Source organism: Electrophorus electricus, chromosome 25, assembly GCF_013358815.1.
Source record: "Electrophorus electricus isolate fEleEle1 chromosome 25, fEleEle1.pri, whole genome shotgun sequence".
Classification (NCBI taxonomy): Eukaryota; Metazoa; Chordata; class Actinopteri; order Gymnotiformes; family Gymnotidae; genus Electrophorus; species Electrophorus electricus.
In genome coordinates, this window is record NC_049559.1 from 2,824,784 (window position 1) to 2,849,571 (window position 24,788).

Below are 24,788 nucleotides of genomic sequence, written 5' to 3' on the forward strand. Positions count from 1 at the left end.
TGAAACTATAAATATAATCCTTTTTTAAAAAATTCGACAGCATTCTTCTGTGCTACTCTAAAGCTGTCTGCAGTAAACCTTTAGTGTGGTCTGTCACACTATGCACTTAAAAGTGCTCCAGTGAGTGCAACACCAAAAGTAAAACATCAGAAAGTAGGGAAACACCACTGAGTAGAGACAGACGCACATGCACGCACACACACAAACACACACGGTACATATAAGTAACAGGAATGGGCTGTGTGCTACATTGCTTCCACTTTTGTGTACATTTATGGTTTACCTGTCAAGGTACGCTCCCCCCCACGAGTCACGTGGTACGGCCTGCCGCGTGCACGGGGGTTCTCTCATGTTTGTGGCCACACATCCGTGAAGGCGCGCACCTGTACGGGATTAAGTGTTAGTGCGTGTCTGTCTATTTAAAGCCCCGTCAGTGCGTGCCTCACCGTTGGTCATTGTTTGTTTGTTAGCGTCTGAAGTGTAATATTTGGATCCATGTATAGCCCGTGTTTATTGTTAACGTTGTGTGAGTGCCACAGTAGTCTTTTATGTTATGTCATTAAATCTTTTCGCACACTCCACGCCCTGCAGCACTCAGGCAGCATTACATTACCACTTAACGTCTTGACAAAACTGACATTCTTCTTCACTCGAAATATATTTTTAAAAAGCAGAAGACTAGATTTTGCAACACATTTGGGAATGTGTGCTTGTGTGCGTTTGTGGGTGGGTGGGTGTACGTGAGAGAAAGACAGTGTCCAAGAATGAGAAGTGATGCAGGAAGTCAAGAGGCTCACACACCTCCATTTGAGGCGGTGGGTGGGAGTGTGATGCTCAGTGCTGTCATGACAGGAAGCCTCTGAACCTACACACACGCACATCTGTGTTGGGTAAGTGCGGCTTTAAGGAAACCCTTGTCTCTTATGTTTCGCCAAAATGATGTGAAAATATCTGACATGTAATGTTTTAATATACAGAAAAAGTAAATAACATTTTTATAAATGTTTTTTTTAGCTCATTACTGATATCAAACACAAGACTGCAATGTTGTGCAATGGGGAATTAGAGGGGCGGTCACTTTATAAACTGAAGAAGACACCTGTTAAATATGTGAAGTACTTCTGGGCAGGATCTGAATGTCAGTTATATGAAGGAAATGTCGCATGCAGATTATTAGTGATGTGTTTATGTAGCTCTGTACATGGCAGACGTGTTCGCTGTTAGATGCAAATCTGTCTGTCTCTGCTGCCTCTGCTATGTTTAGCTGGGGAAAGCCTGTATCCTGTGTACACAGTCAAGAAGAACTTGTTGAGTTTCTATGCTGTGTGGGGTGTGAGCCCATTGCGCAACGCCAGCTTAATCTCTCTCGTGTCCTTTCTGAAGACACTGTGAGGGATTTCAGGGTGATGCCTGTCAAATCACGACAGGAGTAAGGACTTTGAGCATTCTTCTATACCAGTCTTGCGTACCCCGGAGTGGGTGTCCACAGCGGATCAGCATGGGGTAAGCTGTTTCACTTCCGTTCATGATGGGGAACATGTTTGAAGTTAACACTGTTGTTGACCTGCAAGTACAGTGCACTGAACATATCGGCACCCTTGGGGACTGCCAGTTCCCTGAGCCAAACGTTGAGCCTACTGAAGATTGCAGTTAGTGTGTTTGGTAAAGCTTCCCGTGTTCTGCATGCTGACTGTCTCGATGTGCCTCTGACTCACTGACACTCACTTGTAAACTCACATTGACTGTTTTGCTGAGGCGTTTAGCTCTGGCGACTGGGGTGGGCACTGGATATGTTCAAATGCATATTGGCTGAGCCATGTATCTGTACACTGGGTTTAGGGGTCAGGGGTTAGGGGCTAATCCGAACCCTGATCCTAATCCTAGATTTGGGAGAATGCTGCAGCTTCACTCATACGCAGCAGTCCGATACCGCACTAAAACATCTGATACCTCACTAAAACGAGAGATGAAGTGATGTTTCCTGAACTTCCCCTGGGTTTAGCCTCCTAATCACCATTGTATCATCACAGTCAGATATGGTACAGGACACTTCCTGGTTTTGCTTCGTTTGTGTTTGTGATCACAAAGGTCTATTCTGGTCTTACCTTACCGTAAATGAAACCAAGTTCCTATTTTACTCTTAATACCCAGCTGCAGGGTGTTCTCTCCCCTCCGGCGTCTTTACAGCAAAGAAAGAGTTGGTTACCATGGAATCAAACTCTCCTCACTGGCAGCTACTACTTTTAATAATATATATATATATATATATATATATATATATATATATATATATATATATATATATATATATATATATATATATATTTTACCTCATTTTTATTAATTTGTTGTCATTATCTTTACATTCGTTTCTCTGTGTAAAGATATGTCTATATTACAGTTGTTGATATATCTAAAACCTTAAATATAATATACTTATATTTTTCAGTGTCTTTTATTTTGTATGGGTCTGTTTTCTCTGCCCTGTTGACTGCAAGCAATAAAGTTTTGATTAGATTTATGTCATTTTATTAGATTTCATTATATAACACCTATGTTTCAGGTGATTGCCACACTGTGGCCATGCAACCATCTTAACTTAGGGTTACATGTTCGACCAGGGGGTGCAGTCATGGCAATAACACAGTGTGTGTGTTCTCAGTGCTCGCCTGTCTGATTGGTTACCTGTCCTTGCCATGGCTGAAGGCTCTGAGAATGGAAACATCTGGAATATATGACCCACGTGTCTGCTTCCCTCCAGGAACGGTGGAGAAGAAGGAAAACCACACTGGCGACTGTCACGCATTGGGAGCAGAGGCCAGAAGGACCCGCCCAGACCCCCGCCGCAAACTATCAAGCTGCCCGTGGCTGTCCCCATGCCTCCTGCGTCACCAAGGCAACCCGAGCCTGCGGCCAGACCTGCGGAGCCTGCGCCCAAACCCGAGACCCTCCCTCCCAAACCCACCGTCCCTCCCAAACCCCAGTTCGAGGTGTTCAGCAGCTCTGAGCATGGAAGTGTCATACTGCAGGTAAGGAGGCTTTGTTAATGGAAAGGCTCTCCCTGAACACAGAGCGCCTGGACGCTAATGCTAATGCTAATGCTAATGGCAGTGGTCGTACTTCCCAAGGGCCTGGATCATTTTCGGACCGATCAGACCTTGTGTGATGTCACTTTGTTGCCTGGTGACAGCGGTCAAGCTTTCCCGGTACACAGGGTGATCATGGCCTCAGCCAGTGACTACTTCAAGGCCATGTTCACAGGTGAGACCCTGAGCTTCTGTCCCAGTGTCACGAACACAGATGGGATTTGCTAGCTGTGGCAGAGTTACAGAGGAACAAGTGAAAGTTCTGTAACTCCTGGTTTGCTCCATTCGGACCAGGGGGAATGAAGGAACGAGACCTGCAGGAGATTAAACTCCACGGTGTGAGCAGCACAGGCCTGAAGAACATCATCGAGTTCATTTACACATCTCGCTTGAGCCTGAGTCTCTCCACCCTGCAGGACACCCTAGAGGCTGCCAGCTTTCTCCAGGTCATTCCTGTCCTCAACTTCTGCAACCAGCTGCTTAGCAGTGAGGTATGTGACCTTTACACGATCTTGATGGGGTGGGGGGGGGGGGGGGTCTGCTAACTTGGACTGAGCCAAGATCAAATACAGTACCAGTCAATAGTTTGGACACACCTGATAGTGTATGTCTTTCATAGTCTTAAAGGCTTTTGAATCTAATTGTTTATCCTTAAACTTGTTTCTGACAAATGTAAATAGTAAAAGTTGATAGCCAATATATGAATTGATTTCCAAAATTATTTTATATATATATATATATATATATATATATATATATATATATATATATATATATATTCTATGAGTAAATGACAAAACACTTTTGTAAGTCGCTCGAATAAGCTAGAATAAGACCATCTGCTAAATGCTGTAAATGTAAATACACACACACACACATATATATAATATACTTAATTGCAATTAATCTTGAATGCCTCCTCAGCAAATAGTTTTCATTCAGAACTTTGTCCCTCACCCCTGAATTTCTTCAAGACTGATAGAAGAGCGTCCCTGTGGTGTCTCGTCTCAGTGGTGGAGTTAAGAAAACACTAAGAGCTGTAGAGCTGTAATCAGCAGAGCAGCTACTTTGAAGAATCTAAGAGTCAGTATTTACAATGGCAAAATCACAAATGTCTTAGTTTACTGGTTTGATACATTCACTAAAATATAGCAAATAGTACATACAAGCAAAGAGGTTTGTCCACAATTCTGCCTGGTAATGTACATGTGCATTTATAGGTGCATTCTGCAAGCCTTTTTAAGAAGCTGATGTCATATGCTCATGGCAGGTGACCATAGAAAACTGTATGGAGGTTGAGCGCATTGCTAGCGATCTGCTCCTCGAGGACGTCCAGGCCCACGTTCACGACTTCGTGTGCCAGAACTTCTCTTCCCTGGTGAAGAGCAGCCACTTCCTGGAGCTGTCGGAGGCCAGCATGTTGGCAGCCCTGGCCAGCGATTCGCTGAAGGGCTTCTCCGAGATGGAGCTGTACCGCGTGGCACGGGCATGGCTGGCGCACATGCCCGGCGAGCGCCAAAGCGCCACCTACTCTCTGATGCGCCGCGTCCGTTTCCCACTGATGAGTCCCACCGAGCTGCTGCAGATCTCCCAGGAGGACCAGGCCGACGAGGCCGAGGGCGGCGGGGCGAACGGAGGGGCTCAGGCATTCATGCGCTCCAACACGGCCTGCGTCAATCTCCTCCTGGAGGCCAGCAACTACCAGATGCTGCCGTACCTACAGCCGGCGCTGCAGACGGAGCGGACGCGCATCCGCTCAGACACCACGTACCTGCTGGCCCTGGGCGGCGTCATGAGGCAGCAGCTGGTGGTGAGCCGTGAGCTCCGGCTGTACGACAAGGAGGGAGGGGGTACTTGGCGGGCCCTGCAGCCCATGGAGGTGCCACGCTACCAGCATGGCGTGGCCCTGCTCGGGGGCTTCCTCTACATCGTGGGCGGGCAGAGCACCTACGACACCAAGGGTAAAACAGCGGTGGACAGCGCCTACCGCTACGACCCGCGCTTTGACCGCTGGCTGCAGGTGGCATCCTTGAACCAGAAGAGGACATTCTTCCATCTGAGCGCTCTGCAGGGGAAACTGTACGCCGTGGGAGGACGGAACACCACCGGAGAGATCGGTAAGGTCCAGCAGGTTCAACCAAAATGGTCTCCAGGAAATCTTTGGCCTCTGAGGATAGATAGGTTCCACCCTGTCCCTTAGACTGACAAGAAATTAAATACAAGATGAAAAGTAAAGGTTGAGTAATCCAAGTCATAAGCTGACAGTGATCAATTATTAATTGATATTAGAATCTATTCACATTGCCTTGATTGGACTCTAATCACGCGGTCATGCCTGCAGACACAGTGGAATGTTACGACCTGACCAAGAACGAGTGGACCTTTGTCTCACCCATGAGTGAGCCTCACTATGGCCATGCAGGCACTGTGCACGGAGATCTCATGTATGTCTCAGGTAAGTCTCAAGCTTTGTAAGACTAATATATAGTATTGTCTGGATTAAAGCCAAAAACGTCCACCTTCTAGCACACGGAGATGAAAGTTGATAGTACTGGTGGTGTTGTGTGTTTCAGTGCCTTAACAGAGGGTCCAGGTGTTGCTTCATAGCATTTACTTCACAGCAAGAGCTATACTGTTTTAAACAACTACTAACGATTCTAAAAAACTGAAACCATGTGTGGGATAAAAATTTAGTGGCAGGAAACAAAGCACATCTTAAGCAGGACGTTGAACCTCAGGTACACTGTTTGGGGTGATCTTCTGGGGTGGTGTCATGGCAGAAAATCAGCACTGCTTGGCCTCGCAGCAGTTAAGTACCAGGACCGAGCAAGTGGGTTAGAGTTGGAGACGACATGACGACCCAGTGCAGGTTTTTGTTCAGATATGAGACGTAATCTGTCCCGTTATGGCCAGTGTGAAGCCGTAGTGGGTGGGGGGAGGGGTGTTTGGTAAGTGGGCCTTCTGTTCCCATTTCTGACCACTTCCTTCCTGCTTACATGCACCAGCAGTTTGAGCTGTGTTTTCTCACACCAGACTAAGATGAGTGTGCGAACCATTTGCCACCTGCAGATGATGTAAAAACAGCGAGTCCTCTGGTACTTGTCTTTGAAAAGTAAACTAATCAAACAGTTAAAAAGCAACAGGGGCCATGCAGTTCAGTGAACTAGAGAACCAGGTGGTTTGGATGTTTTTTATCTTCTGATGCGGCAATTACTACACCAGGCATGTACAGGTTCCCTGCCATGCCTTTCGCAGAGTTTCAATGCCATGTTTTAGGTAAAAACAACAAGCAAGTCAAAGTTTCCCCATTCCTCCACCAGGCGGGATAACACGAGACGCGTTCCAGAAGGAGCTGTCCTGCTACGACCCAGCCTCGGACACGTGGAGCCGGCGAGCAGACATGACCGAGCTGAGGGGGCTGCACTGCATGTGCACAGTGGCCGAGCGTCTCTATGTCATGGGCGGGAACCACTTTCGTGGGACCAACGACTACGACGACGTGCTCAGCTGTGAGTTCTACAGCCCTGCGACAGACCAGTGGACCGTAGTGGCACCCATGTCCCGTGGGCAGAGTGACGTGGGTGTGGCTGTGTACAAGGGGCAGATCTACGTGGTGGGCGGGTACTCGTGGAACAGCCGCTGTATGGTGGACATAGTGCAGTGTTATGACCCTGACAAGGATGAATGGGAGCGGGTGTTTAACGTACTGGAGCCACTGGGAGGCATTCGAGCCTGCACCATGACTGTCCACCGTCCGGAGGGCTCGGTGGTCGAAGCCCAGATACAGGAGTGTCCCCTCCCAACAGCTAAGAGCTGACACATTTACGTTATTCAGCTGACACTTTTATCCAAAACGAAAACAACTTGAGCAATTGAGGGTTAAGGGGCCCAACAGTGGTAAGATGGCCTAGAGCACACCATAAGTAGGCCTAGAGCACATAAACATAAACTTAGCTAGAATCAAGAACAGTTCTTATTTTTGTTTTGTATGTAGTATTCTTTAAAGATTATTTAAAGAAGATATGAACAAACAGAATTAATTAAAAAAATGGTTAACAGTGAATATTACTTGTGTCCTTTATATTTAGCTTTAAAAAAAAAAACTTTTAACATTTGTTAAACGTTGTTTGTATTTCATTAATAAAAATATTTGCTTTTAATCTAATTTCCGTTTCAGCTGTTTTTTAGGTGAGGTTTGTATCGTTTACAGGTAATGAGCATGTAGGTCCAAACAGCGAGATTCCAGTGTGTTCGGATGGGAATAGGGTATGTTGACTCCGCACAGGGTTTATAAGAACTACAGTTCCTTATTCTGCACGCGAAATATTGCACAAGTTCCAGAACTGCGCGCGAGACACTGAAACGACAACCTCAGCTCAAATACTAACACAACACGCGGCGTTTTTCAGACGGTGAAGGCCGCCACGTAAAACCATGAGAGTCCGTTTAGAGGGAGCCCGAGAGACCAAGGTGCGGGCCTCCTCTATCAGTTCTGACCTTGGCGTTTTATTCCTCGCACTGCATTTCTCATGTCGCTTTAATGTGGCATTCAGCTTGTCCTTGGCGGCCGGCTTAAAAGCATGCGCTCCCTCGGCCTCATGTGGCAGCGCGCACGCCGCAGCACTGCACGGGTCGCTTCCCTGGCATCCATGTCGCTCGCGGGGGACGTGTGCGTGGTGACGGGCGCGTGCGGATTCCTCGGCGCGAGGCTGGTCAGGCTGCTGCTGGAGGAAGAGAGACTGTCGGAGATCCGACTGCTGGACAGAAACGTCCCGCCTGACTTCATTCAGACTCTGGAAGGTGCGTTTACCCCGTGGCCACGAGCCCTATGTATGCAACTGTGTTCGGTTTGTTTGATTTTTTTTTTTTTAAGTCTTAGAGAGTCGCTCTGTTATCATGTAAACCCCCCCCCCCCCACACTTTTTATTAGTGTTAAAAGGTTTTACACAAACTACTGTTTTGCAAGCCACGAAAACGACCGATATTGAACTGCCAGCTTTGAACTTCAATACTTCCCGAAACGGTCGACATACTAAATGCTTAATAGAATGAATGAGAATACGGAGAAGAGCGAAACACGACACGATGAAGAGCGACGCAGGTCACTCTATATGCATTTTTTCCGTTTTAATTTTAAATAACAATACAACCACATTACAAGCAATAGAATTTCTACCGAATTTCAAACGTTTCATAATCAAGCTTTATAATAATAACTTTATATCGGCGCCTATCCGTATAAACTGTAGTGTATTTAAATGCATCTATCTCTGTGGCTGTTAAAATTTGCCAGCCTAAGAAAATATCCCAAAAGATATTTAAAATATTCCTAGTTTCCAGAGATCTACCACGTATTCATATTGTTACTCGTTTGCTGCAAATCCGTCCACTTTTTCTGCTGAGAGGGTGTTTACTTCCAGTCTCATTGGCTTCCCTGACACGGTACCGGCTGTGGTTATCAGATGCCCTGGGTGAGACTCAGCTGAGCGTCTTCGAGGGGGACATCAGGGACCGCGAGCTGGTGGCGCGCGCCTGCACGGGCGCGTCGCTCGTCTTCCACACGGCCGCGCTCATTGACGTCATCGGAGCCGTGGACCCTAGTGAACTCTATGGAGTGAACGTCAAAGGTGAGAGGTCAATAGGTCAGCTTTGACAGGCTTTGGTCATCCTGTAATCATTCAGAGATGTTTAGTCATCAGTCTTTTTTACATTTGCGTCATTTGCTAATGACGTTCGTCTGGCACTAACAGTCATATTAAGAGTCGTTTGCTAATTTGAATAAAGGGTTTCGCAGAAACACAAGCAACAGAGCTTGGGTGGATGCAGACTGAGTGACACCAGAACGCGTGACGTGGTCCCCCCCTCCGTTTTGCGACAGGTACCCAGCTGCTCCTGGAGACCTGCATCCAGGAGAAAGTGGCTTCCTTCGTCTACACCAGCAGCATTGAGGTTACCGGTCCAAACTCTCACGGTGAGCCCATCATCTGTGGCAACGAGGACACCCCGTACGTGTGCTGCTTGAAGTTTCCTTATAGCCAGAGCAAGAAGGAAGCGGAGCAGCTTTGCCTGGGGCGGAATGGGGCTCGAATGGCCACCTGTGTCCTGAGGCCCATGTACATCTACGGAGAGGGCTGCCGCTTCACGCTCGGACACATGCGGGACGGGATCAAGAATGGCGACGTGCTGCTGCGGATGTCTCGGCGTGAGGCTAAGGTGAATCCCGTCTACGTGGGGAACGTCGCGGTCGCGCACCTCCAGGCTGCCCGCGCCCTGAGGGAGCCGCAGAAGAGGCTGGTGGTGGGCGGAAACATTTACTACGTCTCAGACGACACACCGCCCATCAGCTACTCCGACTTCAACCATGCCGTCCTGGCACCCCTGGGCTTCGGCATACAGGACAGACATGTCCTCCCCTTCCTCCTTCTCTACCTCATTTCCTTCCTCATGGAGCTGCTCCAAGCTGTGCTCCGCCCCCTTTTGAAGTTTACTCCGCCCCTGAATCGGCAGCTTCTGGTCATGCTGAACACACCCTTCAGCTTCTCTTATGAAAAGGCCCACAGGGATCTGGGATATACCCCTCGCTATGACTGGGCAGAAGCACGCCAAAGAACGACCGACTGGCTGGCGTCTATCCTGCCCAGAGAAAGAGAGCGAATCAGTGTGAAATGAAAGGGAAATAAAACCATCTACTAATGCAGATGACCACAAAATCAGTTAAGATCAAGTATTAGACTACAGTATTAGGCTGTAGTAATAAACTGTAGTATTAAACTGTATTATTAGACTACAGTATTAGGCTGTAGTAATAAACTGTATTATTAGACTACAGTATTAGACTACAGTATTAGGCCGTAGTAATAAACTGTAGCATTAAACTGTATTATTAGACTACAGTATTAAGATATAGGTTGTTTTCAGTAGATCTTTAAACTTTTATCATAAAGGGGCTCTTGGCTAGGTCACTACAGCCTATATTTTGAATTGTAACATTTTAAAGTTTATCATTTAACTAAACTTCTTTAAGTAATGATTGATTCTAATTCAACAAAATGTAATCAATAAAATAACAAAACTGTGACAACCTTGTGACATTTGTGTGTTTTGTCAATGTACAGATTTCAGATTTGACCATATCATCTTAGTAAAATCACTTCTTTGGTATGACTGCAGTAATGAGTGTTTATGTAGAGAGTGACTGTAAAGACATCAGCTTGAACCCAGAGGCCAATAAACAGAAGCACAGTGCACTTCCTTCTCTCGAGCCTCTGCTGTGGTAGGAGGGGCCGAACAGGCCATGCTGAAGGGCCAGAGTCTAGCAGCTGAGGTCACGCCTGCTCGGGAGCGTGAGTCTTCTCCAGCTCCTGCCGTAAGATGGAGGCAGGGAGTTAACAGCACAAGGGCCATTGCAACGCCGCAGGTTATTAAAGCAAAAAGGGAATGACGATAACAAAGGAAAGCAAAAAATTGATAGCACTCTTAAGAAGGCTGTGAGGCCACTGCCGAGCACAGTGGGAAAGCACACTACCAGCTGCTCGCATTGCATTCCGCGGTGAAGCTGATTCACGACCTCCGCTGGAGTGGCTATTTCCAAAAGTCTGAGTGAGCACGGTTTGCCAAGATGTGGAATGTTCATCGGACATACAACCAAGGAGGAATCGAACCATTTTTAACACACAGAGTCTGTACGGCAGCATTCCCGTGGGTCTCCATCCTGGGAGAAATGGCCTGTGATTGGCTGAAGGTTTGCACGCTCCTGTATCTCTGCGCCTCACCTGTGGTGGGTAAGTGCACCTCCGGGCCACAGACTACACACACATTCAACTTCAATGTCTGGAAGTCCAAAGAAATTAAAACACAGAAATGAAACTGAACGTGCTGGCCAGTTTCATTCTGCTCAAATGTGCCAGTGTACTCTCAGTTTGTAGTTTAAAATGTTCACAGCATTAAACATTAAAATCATAAAGCCCAAATGTGACGTACTATATTTGCTCCTATACATTAATACACCAACATATTCTACACAATGTTTATTCAATAATGTTAAATTTTACTATAGACTGCACACAAACAAAGCTACAGTACAGATCTGTTCTTAGTACAGTAGTGAGATAAATTCATCATTTGTTTGGCATATACACACAGTACTGTTGAGTGTGATGTCAATATTAGTTGAATATTTACTTACAAGCTCATTTCTGTTTTCTGGTGAGTTATTTCCTGAATTAAGACAACCTACCAAGTTACACCTACATCACACACATGCACACAGATCCACATACATCACACACACTTGCACACAGATTCACATACATCACACACACATGCACACAGATACACATACATTTCATCTTAAGTTGCTTAGAAAATGGTCAAATGTTTTCGAAGTTCCAGCAAAGCAAAGTGCATTAAATATGAAACCCCTTGCTGAGCTAAACATGTTTGTACAGTTAGCGCTGAAGACGTCGTCGTGGTGTGTGCTGACATCAAGACCAGCTGCCAGGATCACAGCCCGGGCATCAAGGTCCACGTCCGATACCTGCTCCTAACCCGACAGAACACACAGTGTGCCAGCCTCTTTACCCACGACCACCTCAACATCACCCAGCAGCACACCGCGCACTTCAACTCAACACTGCCAACCAAAGTCATTGTTCATGGCTACAGGTGAGTCAAACAACCACTCAGCCTGCACCCTGATTAGTCCTAGTGTTAACCTGAACATCATTTCCTCCCCTTGATGTGTTGGTGTTTATGTTAGAGCTCCGGCCAGTAAGCCATCTTGGATAAACAACTTAACCGAAGCCTTGTTACGGGTGGAGGATGCGAACGTCCTAGTGGCTGACTGGGTCTGTGGAGCCTCCTTAGCCTACAACAAGGCAGTAGAGAACTACAAGGAGGTGTCATTTCAAATATTCACTCTTATTAAACAGCTGAAGGTAAGCATGGCACAGTAATCTATCATTATGTGTCAGGGTGTTACCTGAGCTTTGTGTCAGTGCATTACCTGAGCTTTGTGTCAGTGCGTTACCTGAGCTTTGTGTCAGTGTGCTACCTGAGCGTTACCTGAGTGACTCTGTTTTTGCTGCTTCAGAACCAGGGAAGCACTCTGGAATCGTTCCATATCATTGGGATAAGTCTCGGAGCACATGTGGCAGGATTTGTGGGGACTCTATTTAAAGGCAAACTGGGACGAATTACAGGTGAGAAACACCAGTATGATGAATTACAGGTGAGGAACAGCACTACGATGAATTACAGGTGAGGAACACCAGTATGATGAATTACAGGTGAGGAACAGCACTACGATGAATTACAGGTGAGGAACACCAGTATGATGAATTACAGGTGAGGAACAGCACTATGATGAATTACAGGTGAGGAACACCAGTATGATGAATTACAGGTGAGGAACAGCACTACGATGAATTACAGGTGAGGAACACCAGTATGATGAATTACAGGTGAGGAACAGCACTATATTGAATTACAGGTGTCTTAACTGATTGACTGAAATCAAATTGTTGGCTGTGTATACTAAACAAAAACTAAACATCTATGTCTGCAGAATTGGTTGTATTACTATACTTCTGAACAAAGTGTATCTGGGGGAAAAGAACATTATCTTTAAGCATTATCTGTTTTTAAATCTGGGATTCTATGATTTAACATCTTTGAAGAAATTTACGAGATCCAGACACACGGTTACAAAGAAGCTTACAGACGAGTACAAAAACTATAAACACACACACACACAACACCAGTCAAACGCATGAATGTGGCTTTCTGCTGGTGAGGAGAGCGCTCTTAAAACACAACAGTTCATCCGAAAGACTGCTCAGAAAAAGAAAAAAAATCGATGTTTGTTTTGAAAGAACAGGCTTCTTAAGGACAAAACAACAGTCCGTTAGCCTTGTGTCACGCCTGTGCTGTCAGGACGCTCTCTCCCAGGACCCTCTATGTTGACATAATTTATCACGTTGTTACTCTTGACCTTGTAGCAAGCTCATTTTCCAGAATTATTGGTTCAAGCGCCAGGAAACCTCCAGCTTTCCCAGTGCTCATCTACCCTTCATGCTCCCAACATGTTTCCCACCTTTACTGTCCACAGGCCTGGACCCAGCTGGGCCCATGTTCAAGAACGCCGACCCATCTGACCGCCTGGATCCCTCAGACGCTCTGTTTGTGGAGGCCATCCACACCGATTCTGACAGTGAGAAAGAAGCAGAAGTGTACCTCACACATTGTTTCTAAGAAACATGGCTAAGCCTCCACTGCAATTCTACTCTTACGAGTCAATTCTACTCAGCCTTTGTCTGCTGTTGGGACAGGCTAATGTGTGTACCATGCCCTGTGACCTTCAAAAAGCATGCTACCAACTACAAGCAATGCTCGTCAGAGTATCTATGATGAATAAACTCTACATTTACTTAGAATTTGTTTTTCACTGAATCGCTTATATTTGGCAGAATTTGGCATTTCTATTCCTGTTGGGCATGTGGACTTTTTCTTAAACGACGGTATGGATCAAACTGGATGCGTGCACTCTTTTACAAGACTTTCAAGTATGTGGACAAAGTCCTAGAATGACTAGCAAAGATGTTGGCCTAAAGATGTTAGACTAATAAATGTTAGCCTAACTATGTTAGCCTAAAGATGTTTGCTTAAATTTTAGCCTAAATATGTTAGTCTAGATGTTAGCCTAAATATTAGCCTAAATGTTACCCTAAATATGTTAGCCTAAATATTTTAGCCTAGATGTTAGCCTAAATATTTTAGCATAAATATGTTAGCCTAAGGATGTTAACCCGCAGATGTTGACCCGCTGAGGTGGGAAACGTGGTAATGCTGTAGTGATTGAAATAAAATACACACTTTTGCACACAGAGAGCTACATACTAATTACAGCCCTTTAACTGTTATTAAAGACCTATAACTATTAATTGCAGTTGCTATTAATTGCAATTGCTAAATCAAACTTTATGCGCATTTTCAACAGTCATGAAATATTTATGAAAGTTTTTTTTTAAAAGAATTCTTGATATCTGTAAGCATTAAAATGAATTCTAGTAGTTGCTTAGGTTAAAAAATCCTTCACTATAGTCTTATTTATTTTCCAGTGTATGGCTATCTCATCTGCGACCACATGAGGGCGATCTATGTGTATATGAGCGCACTGGATGGCTCGTGTTCCCTTACCGGCTTCCCGTGTTCCAGTTATGAGGGTTTCCTAGCAGGACAGTGTACCAGCTGCGAAAACACCCCTAGTGGGACATGTCCTCAGATAGGTAGGCTATGATTTTCAATTTTTATAAAAAGCAACATAATGTACTAACACATGCTTTAAATGAACTCCTGTCACTGTCCAAATTAAACATATTCTTGTTTATATATCTTGTCAGTTTATTTCAATTGTCTAGCTTCTTACAACAACAATCCGTTATGTGTTTGGTATTTAAATATATTAAAATCAATGTATTTTTAAAATAATCTTATACACTATGGAAGCATCAGAACCAATGTAAAATGAATGTGTTATGCATTATGGAAATGTAATCCTTTTGAATCAAATTGAAAGTCTGAATTTAAATGTTCCACTCATATATGCAAGTTTGAGCTCAAAATTAAAATTCAGATACAATAATTCCATTTACATTTGTGATATGGTTGACTTCTATTGATACTTCATTTACACAGACATTTTGATGATTTATGAGTAGCTTTATTTAAATTAAAATTTATTTACCAATCTAAAAATGATCATTAAAATGTTTTTCACCTAATATGCATTTACACTCAATGACAACACGTTTGAAATTAAATCTTTCAAACTTACCACTACACTAGAAAGATGTGAAACATGATCTTCTAGCTTGTTCCTGTGTGTTTGTGTTTGTGTGTGTGTGTGTGTGTGTGTGTGTGTGTGTGTGTGTGTGTATCAGGCTTGCTGAAGAACAGTGGGATAAAAGTGTCACCTCTTCCCAAATATGAGAAAGTGTACCTCCTGACAACATCTGACGCTCCCTTCTGTAGTAAGTCTCACTTTGAGAACCAGTCTTTGTGGCCTCGTACGTTGCAGACATTGATTCAAGCAGTTCTTCCTCTCCTCATTCCTCCACAAACATGCTGGCTCTGAGACTGTCCTAAGGAAGCTGCTGAATGTTGTCTTCTTCCCTCATAGCACATCACATCCTGATTGAGCTGAAGGTATCCCAGCTAGAGAAGAGTGCTGAGGTGCAGTTCAACCTTGTCTCCACCGGAGGCGCCGAGACAGGGCAGAAACTCCTGCTGTGTGTTCCATTATTCACGTACTAGCACTAAACTCTGCATAAAGTTAATGCGTTCATGTAAACTCTTGATTAATCCATGGGCATGTTGTAAATACATGTACACAAATTGGGTGTTAGTGTGCACACTGGATAAAGTGCATTTGTATTATATGCTCCAAATGTGGTTTTTTTCCTATCCATTTCAGAAAACCACACAAAACTGTCTATAAAATGGTGGTAGGACATCCAGAGTACCTTTGTAAGATCAACTCTGTCCAGATGAAGAATACGGGTATTCTGTTCTACAGACAGGGCGACATCCACATTGAGTACTTCTGCATCTCCGAGGTCCCTAGCAGCCGGTAAGATCAATCCACTTTCTTACTTATATACACAAACAATTAGTTGCTGACATTAGCAAAGTGAATCTTATATGTGTATCTGTACAGCATATGACTCATATGTTTGCTGGAGCAAATTGTCAATGTGTATGTATAGAACATGTGTGACCAATTACATGCGGCTCTTAGGAAGATGTATCCGCTGTGTGTGGAGAACATTAATGTTCAAAGGAAAGCACCGTGGTCACATGACTATGTCCAGGTGTGCTGAACACACCTAGAGGTCGGGGTCTCTCAATGCCAGACAACAGGCCAGACTCCAAAACGCTCACATTTATACTAGGGCCTGGTGAAGATGGTGTAAAAATGTTTGGGTTTGTGACACACTTACAACATGGAAAACACACACACTGGTATACTGTAAACACACACTAGTATACTGTAAATACACACTGGTATACTATAAACACACACATTGGTATACTGTAAACACACACAGTAGTATACTGTAAATACACACACACACTGGTATACTGTAAACATGTAAAGTCAATAGAATTTATTAACATGTTCTATTAAAATCACACATGTTGCATTTAGAGTGTGTAAATTACCATGTACAAATGCATCAGATGTTAACAACCCTTGGTCTGCAATCAGGTATCAAAAGGTGAAACTGATAACATGTAACACTGGGAAATTACTGTAGCTCATTTTGGTGCATTTCTGTTTAATCTCATATAATAAAATAGGTTAAATTAAAATTAATCATTTGAACAGGTTTTATTTACTGTGATAGAAACTACAGACTGTTATATTTGTGATGTATGTGATTATATATTATATATGTGATGTGCTATATGTGATGTATTTGATGTATGTAATTATATGTGATGTATGTGATTATATATGATTATATGTAATTATGTTATGTATATCATTATATGTGATCTATGTGTTGCATGTGATTATATGTGATGTATGTGATGTATGATGTCACGCTAGAAGGGGAGTCAGAAGGTTTCTAAATTAAAATTGGCCCCCATGAAAATACATGATTTCATGATTGATATGCAAAGACTGTGTTAATCAGTGTGTGTTGTTTTAGTGCCCCCTGTCTACTTATCATTTATCATGTGTTGTAAAAATAAATAAATAAACAAGCAAACAATGATGATGTGATATTGCATAAAGATCAAAAGCCTCGGTGGGATTTAGCTCATGTGTGTGTCTGACGTGCACTGAGATCCAGTTTTTAGTGAAAGTGTGAAGTTATGCCTCTTACTTTTCAAGGGCACAATGTCATTAAAAATTTAACAAACAAAAGTTATCTTATACTGTAGTGATAGAAATATGGAATCGTATGTAACACACGGCCTTGAAATACTTGTTTGTGTTCACCAAGTGAGGTCAGTGGAGGGAATTACGTATGCTGCTCTGGTATCCTGAAATAGTCAAAACCATTTCGCAAAGCCCCTCTGTGCTGTACATCCTCCCTCCCCACACGTGTCCCCACAGCAGCCGAGGACGGTAGGGGCTACAAGGGGCTTCGCTGAGGCCCTGGGTCAGCCTTATGCTGTGGCATTCTGGGTTTGTGGATCGTGCTATTTTTAGAGCCTTGGGGTGTCTGTGGGGGCCAACGGGGCCAGTCCTCTGTGGAGCCGCGCAGCAAGCTTACTGGGGGTGCCAGCCTCTGTTAAACACACCGAGAGAATCGTCAGGAGTCAGCCGTCATGTTCCACAGCGTGCGGCACAGTGACGCGTGGGGGGGTGGGTGGGGGTGGGGGTGGGGCGCGTTTGGTCTCACGGGCTTAGCCCATGCTGCTGATAAAGCTCTGCACTGCATGCTCATGCTGCTCATTTCTGCACTGACCTTGGGCCAAGGTCGGCACGTCGATGCGACCGAAGGACCTCCTCCTCCCTGCAGCTGTTCTGCTATCTAACACGCGTCCCCCCCTGCCCCCACGCCTGCCCACACGCTGCTCATAACCTGCAACTGGACCCGCAGCTGACGCACCCTTACAGTGGAGGGAGTGCCGGATTAATAGAGCCCCTAAAGTTCTGGATCTCCGCCCTGAAGTTCCAGCCCTCGGTCCGGACACAGACTAACATGCACATGAACAGAATGACAGTACATTTTTGAGACCTAATAAGAAAAAAAAAATCAGAACACGTCTGTTCACCAATTATATTCCACTGTGAATGTGAAAGAAGGAGTCTACTGTTATGTCTGTTATATTACAAATGTTTGAGGTAGTTGAAGAGCTTAACAAACCTATGCTTCCTTTTTTTCTCATGGACACACACACACACACACACACACACAGTGATACACAGTACATGCACTAGTCCACGATTTTTCCATGTATCGTGTAAGTCTGTGTCAGTGAAGAGTTTGAATGATCCAGAAACCTGAACCGTGACATTCAACACCGTTGCAAGACACATTCCATCAGTGCACACACTCCGATTAGTCAAGTGCTTGTTTCCAAATCTGTGCACATGTGGTACAGCGAGCACAACACACTCTTCTCCTGTGTCCTTCTCAGTGGTGTGTACTTACACGTAACTTACGAAGTGGCCCAGTGTGTTAGCAGTAGCAGCCTGTTTCTACTTCAGATAATCCCTCTCACTTCCGTAATCTACTAGAGAGCCTATCACATCGACAAAGTCATCCAGGACTAGGCTGGTGGAGTCCTCACCCAAGGGATTCTCAGTGTCCGAGGGCCAGACCCGCTGCTGAGATGGCTGGGGTTCGGGCAGCGCCTCCTTCTCTTGGCCTTGCTGGGCATCGGGGGCATCTGCGTATGGGCAGGCATCCGCCAGGGCCGGCATCGCAAGCGTGGCATCCCCCTTGCTCGCTCTGGGTGGCGAGCTGCCGCTGTCCCTGCTGCTGCTCGGCAGAGAGGGACCGAGAACATGGTACAGACTGGGCAGGCGGATATCGAGGCGGACGCCGCTCTTGGCAAACAGCTTGTCGTTGAGCGAGTAGAGTTTGTCTGCAATGTCGCTGCCAAGCATGACCGAGAAGAGATGAGCGATGTATCTGTCCTTGGAAAGCAGGAGGTACAGGCGGCGCCGGCTCCAGGAGACGTAACGGCAGTCCATCTCGGCGGTCAGGCTTACCTGAGAGCAGGGGAGAGGTGAATGTTCCAGAGCATCAAAGTTAAGATACGAAACAGATAGGTCATCCTACAGCAAGGATGACCTATCTGGACTCCTCATGGACTCCAAACGTTACGCTACCTGGAAATTCCCCTCCTCGGTTGGTTGGAGGGATTCCCATTCTGGAGAATCGAGGAACTGATGAGGAAAAATGTAATGGAGGAACTGACCTTCTAAAGACACTCGAATCCTGTAAATGAAAGACAGCGTCAGAGAAGAACAGTGTTTGTCTGATAATAACTGTAATGTTTAATTCCAGTCAGCACTAAAGTTTGAGGAAATGTGAGAGTTACTGCGATTCGCATTAAAAAGGTCTGACTTTATTTTGAATCTCTTAAGGCTACTTTTGTAATATCACAATAAAACATTAGAGGTGCAAGCTTGGTTTTTTTTACACGTTTCAGAGGAGAACACAGCGCTGAAGGTGATAGGCATGCTTAAGGTCAACAAATCACTAGCAAAACCAGTGAAGGATCACTGCCATGATTCCCAGTCAGATACATCTGGTTTGATTTCAGATAGAGCTTTGAAGTGTTAAACAATGAATAAGATCTGCTTTCAGTGGATCAAATGCGGAGTTACAAAATAGCATATTTACAAATGAATGGTAGCCAAAGTCTACAGTGATTAAAATATGTTCCTTTGCCCCAAGCCGCTTTACTAACCTCCCCGAGAGCAGAAAGGAGAGGTGGTCTATGGGGGTTTTTCCCTCTACAGCGTAGGTCTCTTCCTCCTTCAGAGAGAGTACCTTGTTTTCACAGGCACCCATGATCTCTTTGAACACTGGGATGGGCACGCCCTGTGGCAGGTAGACGGCCGAGTACAGAGCGGACAGTTCCTCGTTGGCCATGCCGTTGTGCAGCAGCTGGAACAGCAAGTGGCCCACCTGGGCCAAAGACTCCGCCATCAGGACCAAGTTCCAGATGAAGACATCCAGGCCACACACTGACAGCCAGCCCCACAGGGCCAGGCAGAGGAAGGCAGGAGCCAGGAAACTGAAGATATACAGAGCCCCGTAGGCCCCACTGCCGCCCATGTACCCCAAGCACAGGATTGTATTGCCCAGATGGTAGATCGCGCCCTCTATGTGGTTGGGCCATCCATTGCAAAGTGGGTGCCCGTAGATGATGGTGTTGAAGAAGGTGATATTTTCTCCACTCATGTTTGACTTCTCTCAGGTCTCGGCTGTGTTCAAACGGACTCCGGCACGCGTGTTTGGAAGACGCTTCTGTCGTGCTGTGGCATATAAATCTCCCTTTAAGCGAAGCTAAGGCGATCGTAGCAGCACAAACCGGCCCGCTCCTGTTCCTGTGAAGCAGTTGGAAATCTCCGTCCTGTGATTTTTTTCCTCCACGCTTCGCCCACAGTCAGAAACACAGCTGGAATGTGGCCGCGTTCATTCTGTCAGTGTCTCAGAGCCTCCCTCTCTACTTTCCAGTTTCCACTACAGGACTCACTACGTGTGTGTGTGTGTATGTGTGTGTGTGTGCGTGCGCTAGTCTAGGGTTGGGTGGGGGAGACAACCTGAGAAGCATCACCATGTTTGGAGTTGAAACCCAAGGAGGAAGCAGTCAACGACAGAAAGCAGACCAGCTACTTAACATAACGCACCAGAGCGGCCAAGGAGACAAGGACGGATAATACACATCCGGAGTGAGGGGCGGGGAGCTGTTTCTGGACGGATTTCACCAGATTGATATCTGTAGTTTGTCCATTTTCTATAAGACGTGTTTGTGAGCTTTGGTATGAAACGTCTGGAGATTCCACTTTGGGTAGAATTACACAGGTCATGTGACACGTTTAACTGCTCGCTCTCTCTCTCTCTCTCTCTCTCTCTCTCTCTCTCTGTCAGCCCTTTCTCATAGTTGCACATATCATGACCCAGCAGCCAATCCCACAAAGCCACACTGTTTTACCCCCCGCCCAGGTGGGATTCAGGATGCAGAATGTGTGGGAGAAGTATTGTAAACAAGCTGATATTTTTCCTGGGTATCTGGCCTTAAAGCTTCGTTTGAACATATCTGCTTTACTGTAGATATTATGCAGTACAATATACTATTTATTTGGTATTGAAATATAAAAAATGGCAATGGGATGGATGGATCAATGAATAAATAAATAAATGAAGGTTTATTTATAAAATAAAAATAACACCTTTATACAAGTAGAACCATAAAATGACATTTTTGCTGAAGAAAAATATCCTTAACTCAAACGGTATAGCCTTAATAAAACTAGCAAGCAGAGGACTACAACTCTAACTGAGGCAAAACAGGAAGGGTAACTAGGCAACAGGCACACCAGGATGGTAAGGACATTTTTACACACTAATAAACTAAAAAGAGACATGACTAAAATGAACCAACACACACACATAATATTTAACAACCACATAAAACATTAAAATTCAACTCAGTAAAGTCTCCAGAGGGGCGCATGGCATTCTGGGAGTTCCCAATATACTCTTCTCCACTCACTGTCTCACCTGCCACCAACTCAAGTCCCACCCTCCCACCAAGGGTCAGCAGTCCCAGCGACGCAGACAGTCCCAGCGTAATCTCCGAGGAACGCAGTCCATAGTCCTGTGCCCAGCGTCAGCGCTTCTTTCTCTTTGGTGACTTAAATCCTCATAAATCCTCTCAAACAAATTGTGGAATTAGTCAAAAATCAAAAACCACCATAAAGATCATTCAACTAAACTTACACAGGGCTTAAAACAAGGACAGTTTCTGTGCATTAAATGTGTTCAGGGCTCGGGAGAACGGCTGGAGGGAGTGTTGCTTCACGAAATTAAGAAATCAGTTAATCAACAGATTGAAACAAATGAACAATAAATTATACAATAAAACAAACTAAAAGGTAAATTGCCCCGGTTCGAGATCGGTAAACCGTGGGCACCGCAAATGTATTTACGTTATTGAGAACACGTGGATATGGTAAAGATGGTGACGTTATGACGTTCACACGCCACGCGAGACAAAGTTCGAGTGGGATATACTACAGCATCATTCAGAACTGTAACACTGTTAAGGAAAAATCAATCTTAAAATAAGAGTGTACCAAGGTTGGCACACGTGTTATGCATTCAGTACTCTGTTATGAAATATAAATAAGCATGTTTTATTTGGCTAGCCTGCTGCACGCTCTACCTGATGTGTAGTGGAGATCGAAAATCTTTAGCAAGTTTTTGACACGTGTTTCCTTCCAGGTACGCCCATCATGGCTGACACATGTGGAACAGTTCCTCGATCAGTTTGTTTTGTGAATAACAAGTGCCAAAATATCGCATGTGTATCGCGTCCTCCTAACATAGCATTCAAATTCCACTGGTGGGACTGTACCAGTGCAAACCCCACCTAGAGGCCCACACCAGGGACAGGGTTAGTCTCCAGTAAAGAACGTTAATGCTATCGCACTTGGGACAGGGTTAACCCTTGGTAAAGAACTTTAATGCTATGCTTACGTCGGTCAAACTGTTTTGCTCGTGACACGTTTTAAAGGACGCTCAGATCAGTGCCGATATTCACAATGCATCGGTATAATTAGCATAGGAATGCTGTACTAAAACCAGACCCCCTTTCCAGCATAGTACAATATGATCACACTACACTGTGACCCTTTCTGAAATTCTGCTCAGAGCCATGTACAGAACAGGAGAATCCTGTCAATCAGAATTCAGGTAAGCTGAGAGCAGGCTTGATAGGAGTAGTTCTATTTTAGACACGTGTACATAGTTAGGAGTAGCAGCTGAAACCAAAAGAATGCACACAAAGAAAAGCACAAACTATTAACTATGAACAACTGAATAACACTAACTCACTTTCACATCTAAACACTGATACTGCTGGAAAATCCATGTCAACCACAGCTAGGCGCTGGAGAGCTTAAGGAAATTTTACTAAAAATAAATACTTAAATGCTACAAGTGCAAGTTTAACTCATTTACTTCAAACAGCACAAATAAAGGGTGACACTTCATAACATTGCATAGATTCTTTAATATCAAATACAAAAAGTCCAAAAAAAAATACATTTTCACTTAGAGAAACTAATTTTGGAAACAATCTTCTGCAGAATAAATAAATGTACATCAGAGACCCCATCAGTCACATCCTGTAAGAGCAGGGAAGGAGAGAGACTGACTATAGAAGTGCAAACTGCAGAGTACAAATAGAAAGAGGAAACTGCATTCAGGGTAGAAGGAACACACACACATTCAAAATTGTAGTAAAATACAGTTTTCAGCGAAACAGGATGTTTTGGACAGAGGTCCTTCATGTCAGGTTATTGACACTAAGATAATTTTACTGGACAATAATTTAATAATCTTGAATGCAAACAGTTGAAAATCATGTAAATGAGATTTGAACTATCAAAAATGTCAGAAACCATGCTTACCAGCCTTTTAAATTCCACTCCATTATGTTTAGATCTTAAAACCAAGTGCCCTCATACACTCCTTGTGAGCCTCGATAAGATCTGTGCAGCTTTCTTCACCCTTTTCAATAATGCTGCAAAAGTCAACATTTATGAATGTCTGTGGACAGATGCAAAGTCAGCACAACTTGGCACTTAATGTACAAACACATGCCTCTCTAAAAGTGAACAATGTCACCACAGAAGCATGCTAGGTTTAATGAACAAACAACAAAAAAGAAAACATCAGCAACACCCACTTTATTAGGAAATCCTATCCCACACTTATACACAGAAACCACATAGTGTATTTTAGCAGTAACACTGCCATTGTAGCAGCACGATATCTACTGATGTGCTGGTATGAGTCTGTGTGTTGAGTGGTTCAGTCCCCAGTAAAAATGCAGTGGTCGAAAAACTACCGAAGAGCTGAAAAAGTGCTAACACAAACTGTAAAATGACAGCTGGTATGCGATGGCTCTACACCAGTAAGGTGTCTGATGAATAGATGGTCCCAATAAAGTACACTGTAACCACTGTGCAGCCTGCAGCAATGAAGCTGACTGTGGTGATCTGTAGTGAGTGCTGTTTTTTAAAATGCAGTGACAGGAGCGTGTGCCCCCTGGTGCCAGATCAGTGTTTTTACTGGTATTTCATCAGGCTTTAGCAGAAGTTAAAAAGACTGACTGCCAACGACTGTGGACATGTATTGGAACAACGTGAACCAGTCTTGAAGTGAATAGCTAGCTACATTAATGGAAATGTCCAGACTGTGTGAGAACACGAGGTCCCCTCACCAGGCGTCCCTCGCCCTTTTCGTGTCTGGGCAGGCACAGCATGGCTTCAGGGGCTTCTTCTCCTGGATCCCCTCAGCTGCCTGTGCGGGCTCTACACCAGCAGCACACACGGTCGACATTGCACCGCAGCTGAAACTGCAAAAGAGAAGAATACCTAAAAAATTGTGCCTTGACATGTGCATTTTAACTGATTTGAGTCGCCTGTTCAGTCATGTCAAATCGAAGCCGCCCAAAGTATCTTAAATAACAACAACAAAAAAAAAAAAAACGCGAATCAAAAGAAAAACAACAATCGCGAGGGGGTGCAACAATACATATTTATTTTTAAAAAATCACCTAAAATAAAAGCATCCAAGGTCATCCCACAGCTAGTTACCATTAGCCAACATCTAACAGCATAGTTATCCTAGCTAGCTAGCATTAACTTACGCAATTTCTGTGCTCCAGCAAGTAACCGCCTTTACAAAACTAGAATTGCTATTATTAACCGTTGCAAAAAACACTTTTGGAAGTGCAAAGAAAGCATTACCTACCAAACTTAAATAACAAGAACAAAGGTTAACTATCTGTGCCCTTCCTCACAACGTGTTTAACCAGGGTATAACAAGAGTGGGAAAACTTCCGGGACGTCGCGTAAGAAAAGGTCACGTGAAAAAAAAACAAACAGCTACTGCCAAAATAAAGGTCTGGACATTAGTAAAGAAACGTTTTTATTGA

General features: G+C 44.5%; 5 protein-coding genes across 12 annotated transcripts; 3 read left to right on the top strand and 2 right to left on the bottom strand.

The window, feature by feature from the left end:
- The first annotated feature begins 761 nt into the window (after positions 1–761).
- si:rp71-68n21.9 (kelch-like protein 9) lies at positions 762–7,113 on the top strand. Of its 2 annotated transcripts, XM_027026584.2 has the most exons (8): positions 762–890; positions 1,384–1,503; positions 2,762–3,029; positions 3,129–3,261; positions 3,381–3,577; positions 4,357–5,203; positions 5,428–5,541; positions 6,407–7,113. In XM_027026584.2, exons 2-8 carry the CDS (start codon positions 1,499–1,501, stop codon positions 6,901–6,903), a joined length of 2,061 nt encoding a protein of 686 aa, XP_026882385.2. In that variant the 5' UTR covers positions 762–890; positions 1,384–1,498; the 3' UTR covers positions 6,904–7,113. The 2 variants fall into 2 exon arrangements, with proteins under 2 accessions (XP_026882385.2, XP_026882386.2); XM_027026585.2 differs by lacking the exon at positions 762–890 and having other exon boundaries at positions 928–1,503.
- Positions 7,114–7,584: 471 nt separating this feature from the next.
- On the top strand, positions 7,585–10,154 carry hsd3b1 (hydroxy-delta-5-steroid dehydrogenase, 3 beta- and steroid delta-isomerase 1). 2 transcript variants are annotated; one of them, XM_027026586.2, is made up of 3 exons: positions 7,585–7,886; positions 8,507–8,713; positions 8,965–10,154. In XM_027026586.2, the coding sequence occupies exons 1-3, from the start codon at positions 7,667–7,669 to the stop codon at positions 9,753–9,755; spliced, it is 1,218 nt and encodes a 405-aa protein (XP_026882387.2). In that variant the 5' UTR covers positions 7,585–7,666; the 3' UTR covers positions 9,756–10,154. The 2 variants fall into 2 exon arrangements, with proteins under 2 accessions (XP_026882387.2, XP_026882388.2); XM_027026587.2 differs by having other exon boundaries at positions 7,587–7,886; positions 8,549–8,713.
- Positions 10,155–10,409: 255 nt separating this feature from the next.
- pla1a (phospholipase A1 member A) lies at positions 10,410–16,135 on the top strand. Of its 3 annotated transcripts, none has more exons than XM_035522882.1 (11): positions 10,410–10,867; positions 11,534–11,750; positions 11,845–12,022; positions 12,178–12,286; positions 13,195–13,296; positions 13,553–13,603; positions 14,204–14,371; positions 15,026–15,115; positions 15,265–15,373; positions 15,559–15,714; positions 15,883–16,135. In XM_035522882.1, the coding sequence occupies exons 1-11, from the start codon at positions 10,705–10,707 to the stop codon at positions 15,962–15,964; spliced, it is 1,425 nt and encodes a 474-aa protein (XP_035378775.1). In that variant the 5' UTR covers positions 10,410–10,704; the 3' UTR covers positions 15,965–16,135. The 3 variants fall into 3 exon arrangements, with proteins under 3 accessions (XP_035378775.1, XP_035378774.1, XP_035378776.1); XM_035522881.1 differs by having other exon boundaries at positions 10,411–10,867; positions 13,553–13,648; XM_035522883.1 differs by lacking the exon at positions 13,553–13,603 and having other exon boundaries at positions 10,411–10,867.
- Positions 16,136–16,726: 591 nt separating this feature from the next.
- popdc2 (popeye domain containing 2) lies at positions 16,727–20,353 on the bottom strand. Of its 2 annotated transcripts, XM_027026592.2 has the most exons (4): positions 19,524–20,353; positions 18,940–19,048; positions 18,396–18,819; positions 16,727–17,386 (listed from the first exon to the last, which is right to left on the bottom strand). In XM_027026592.2, exons 1-4 carry the CDS (start codon positions 20,018–20,020, stop codon positions 17,304–17,306), a joined length of 1,113 nt encoding a protein of 370 aa, XP_026882393.1. In that variant the 5' UTR covers positions 20,021–20,353; the 3' UTR covers positions 16,727–17,303. The 2 variants fall into 2 exon arrangements, with proteins under 2 accessions (XP_026882393.1, XP_026882392.1); XM_027026591.2 differs by lacking the exon at positions 16,727–17,386 and having other exon boundaries at positions 17,868–18,819; positions 19,524–20,349.
- A 2,483-nt stretch (positions 20,354–22,836) lies between these two features.
- Positions 22,837–24,707, bottom strand: LOC113587744 (cytochrome c oxidase copper chaperone). Of its 3 annotated transcripts, none has more exons than XM_027026573.2 (4): positions 24,605–24,707; positions 24,072–24,206; positions 23,257–23,369; positions 22,837–22,971 (listed from the first exon to the last, which is right to left on the bottom strand). In XM_027026573.2, the coding sequence occupies exons 2-3, from the start codon at positions 24,188–24,190 to the stop codon at positions 23,285–23,287; spliced, it is 204 nt and encodes a 67-aa protein (XP_026882374.1). In that variant the 5' UTR covers positions 24,191–24,206; positions 24,605–24,707; the 3' UTR covers positions 22,837–22,971; positions 23,257–23,284. The 3 variants fall into 3 exon arrangements, with proteins under 3 accessions (XP_026882374.1, XP_026882372.1, XP_026882375.1); XM_027026571.2 differs by having other exon boundaries at positions 22,837–23,015; XM_027026574.2 differs by having other exon boundaries at positions 22,837–23,015; positions 24,501–24,688.
- Positions 24,708–24,788: the final 81 nt, after the last annotated feature.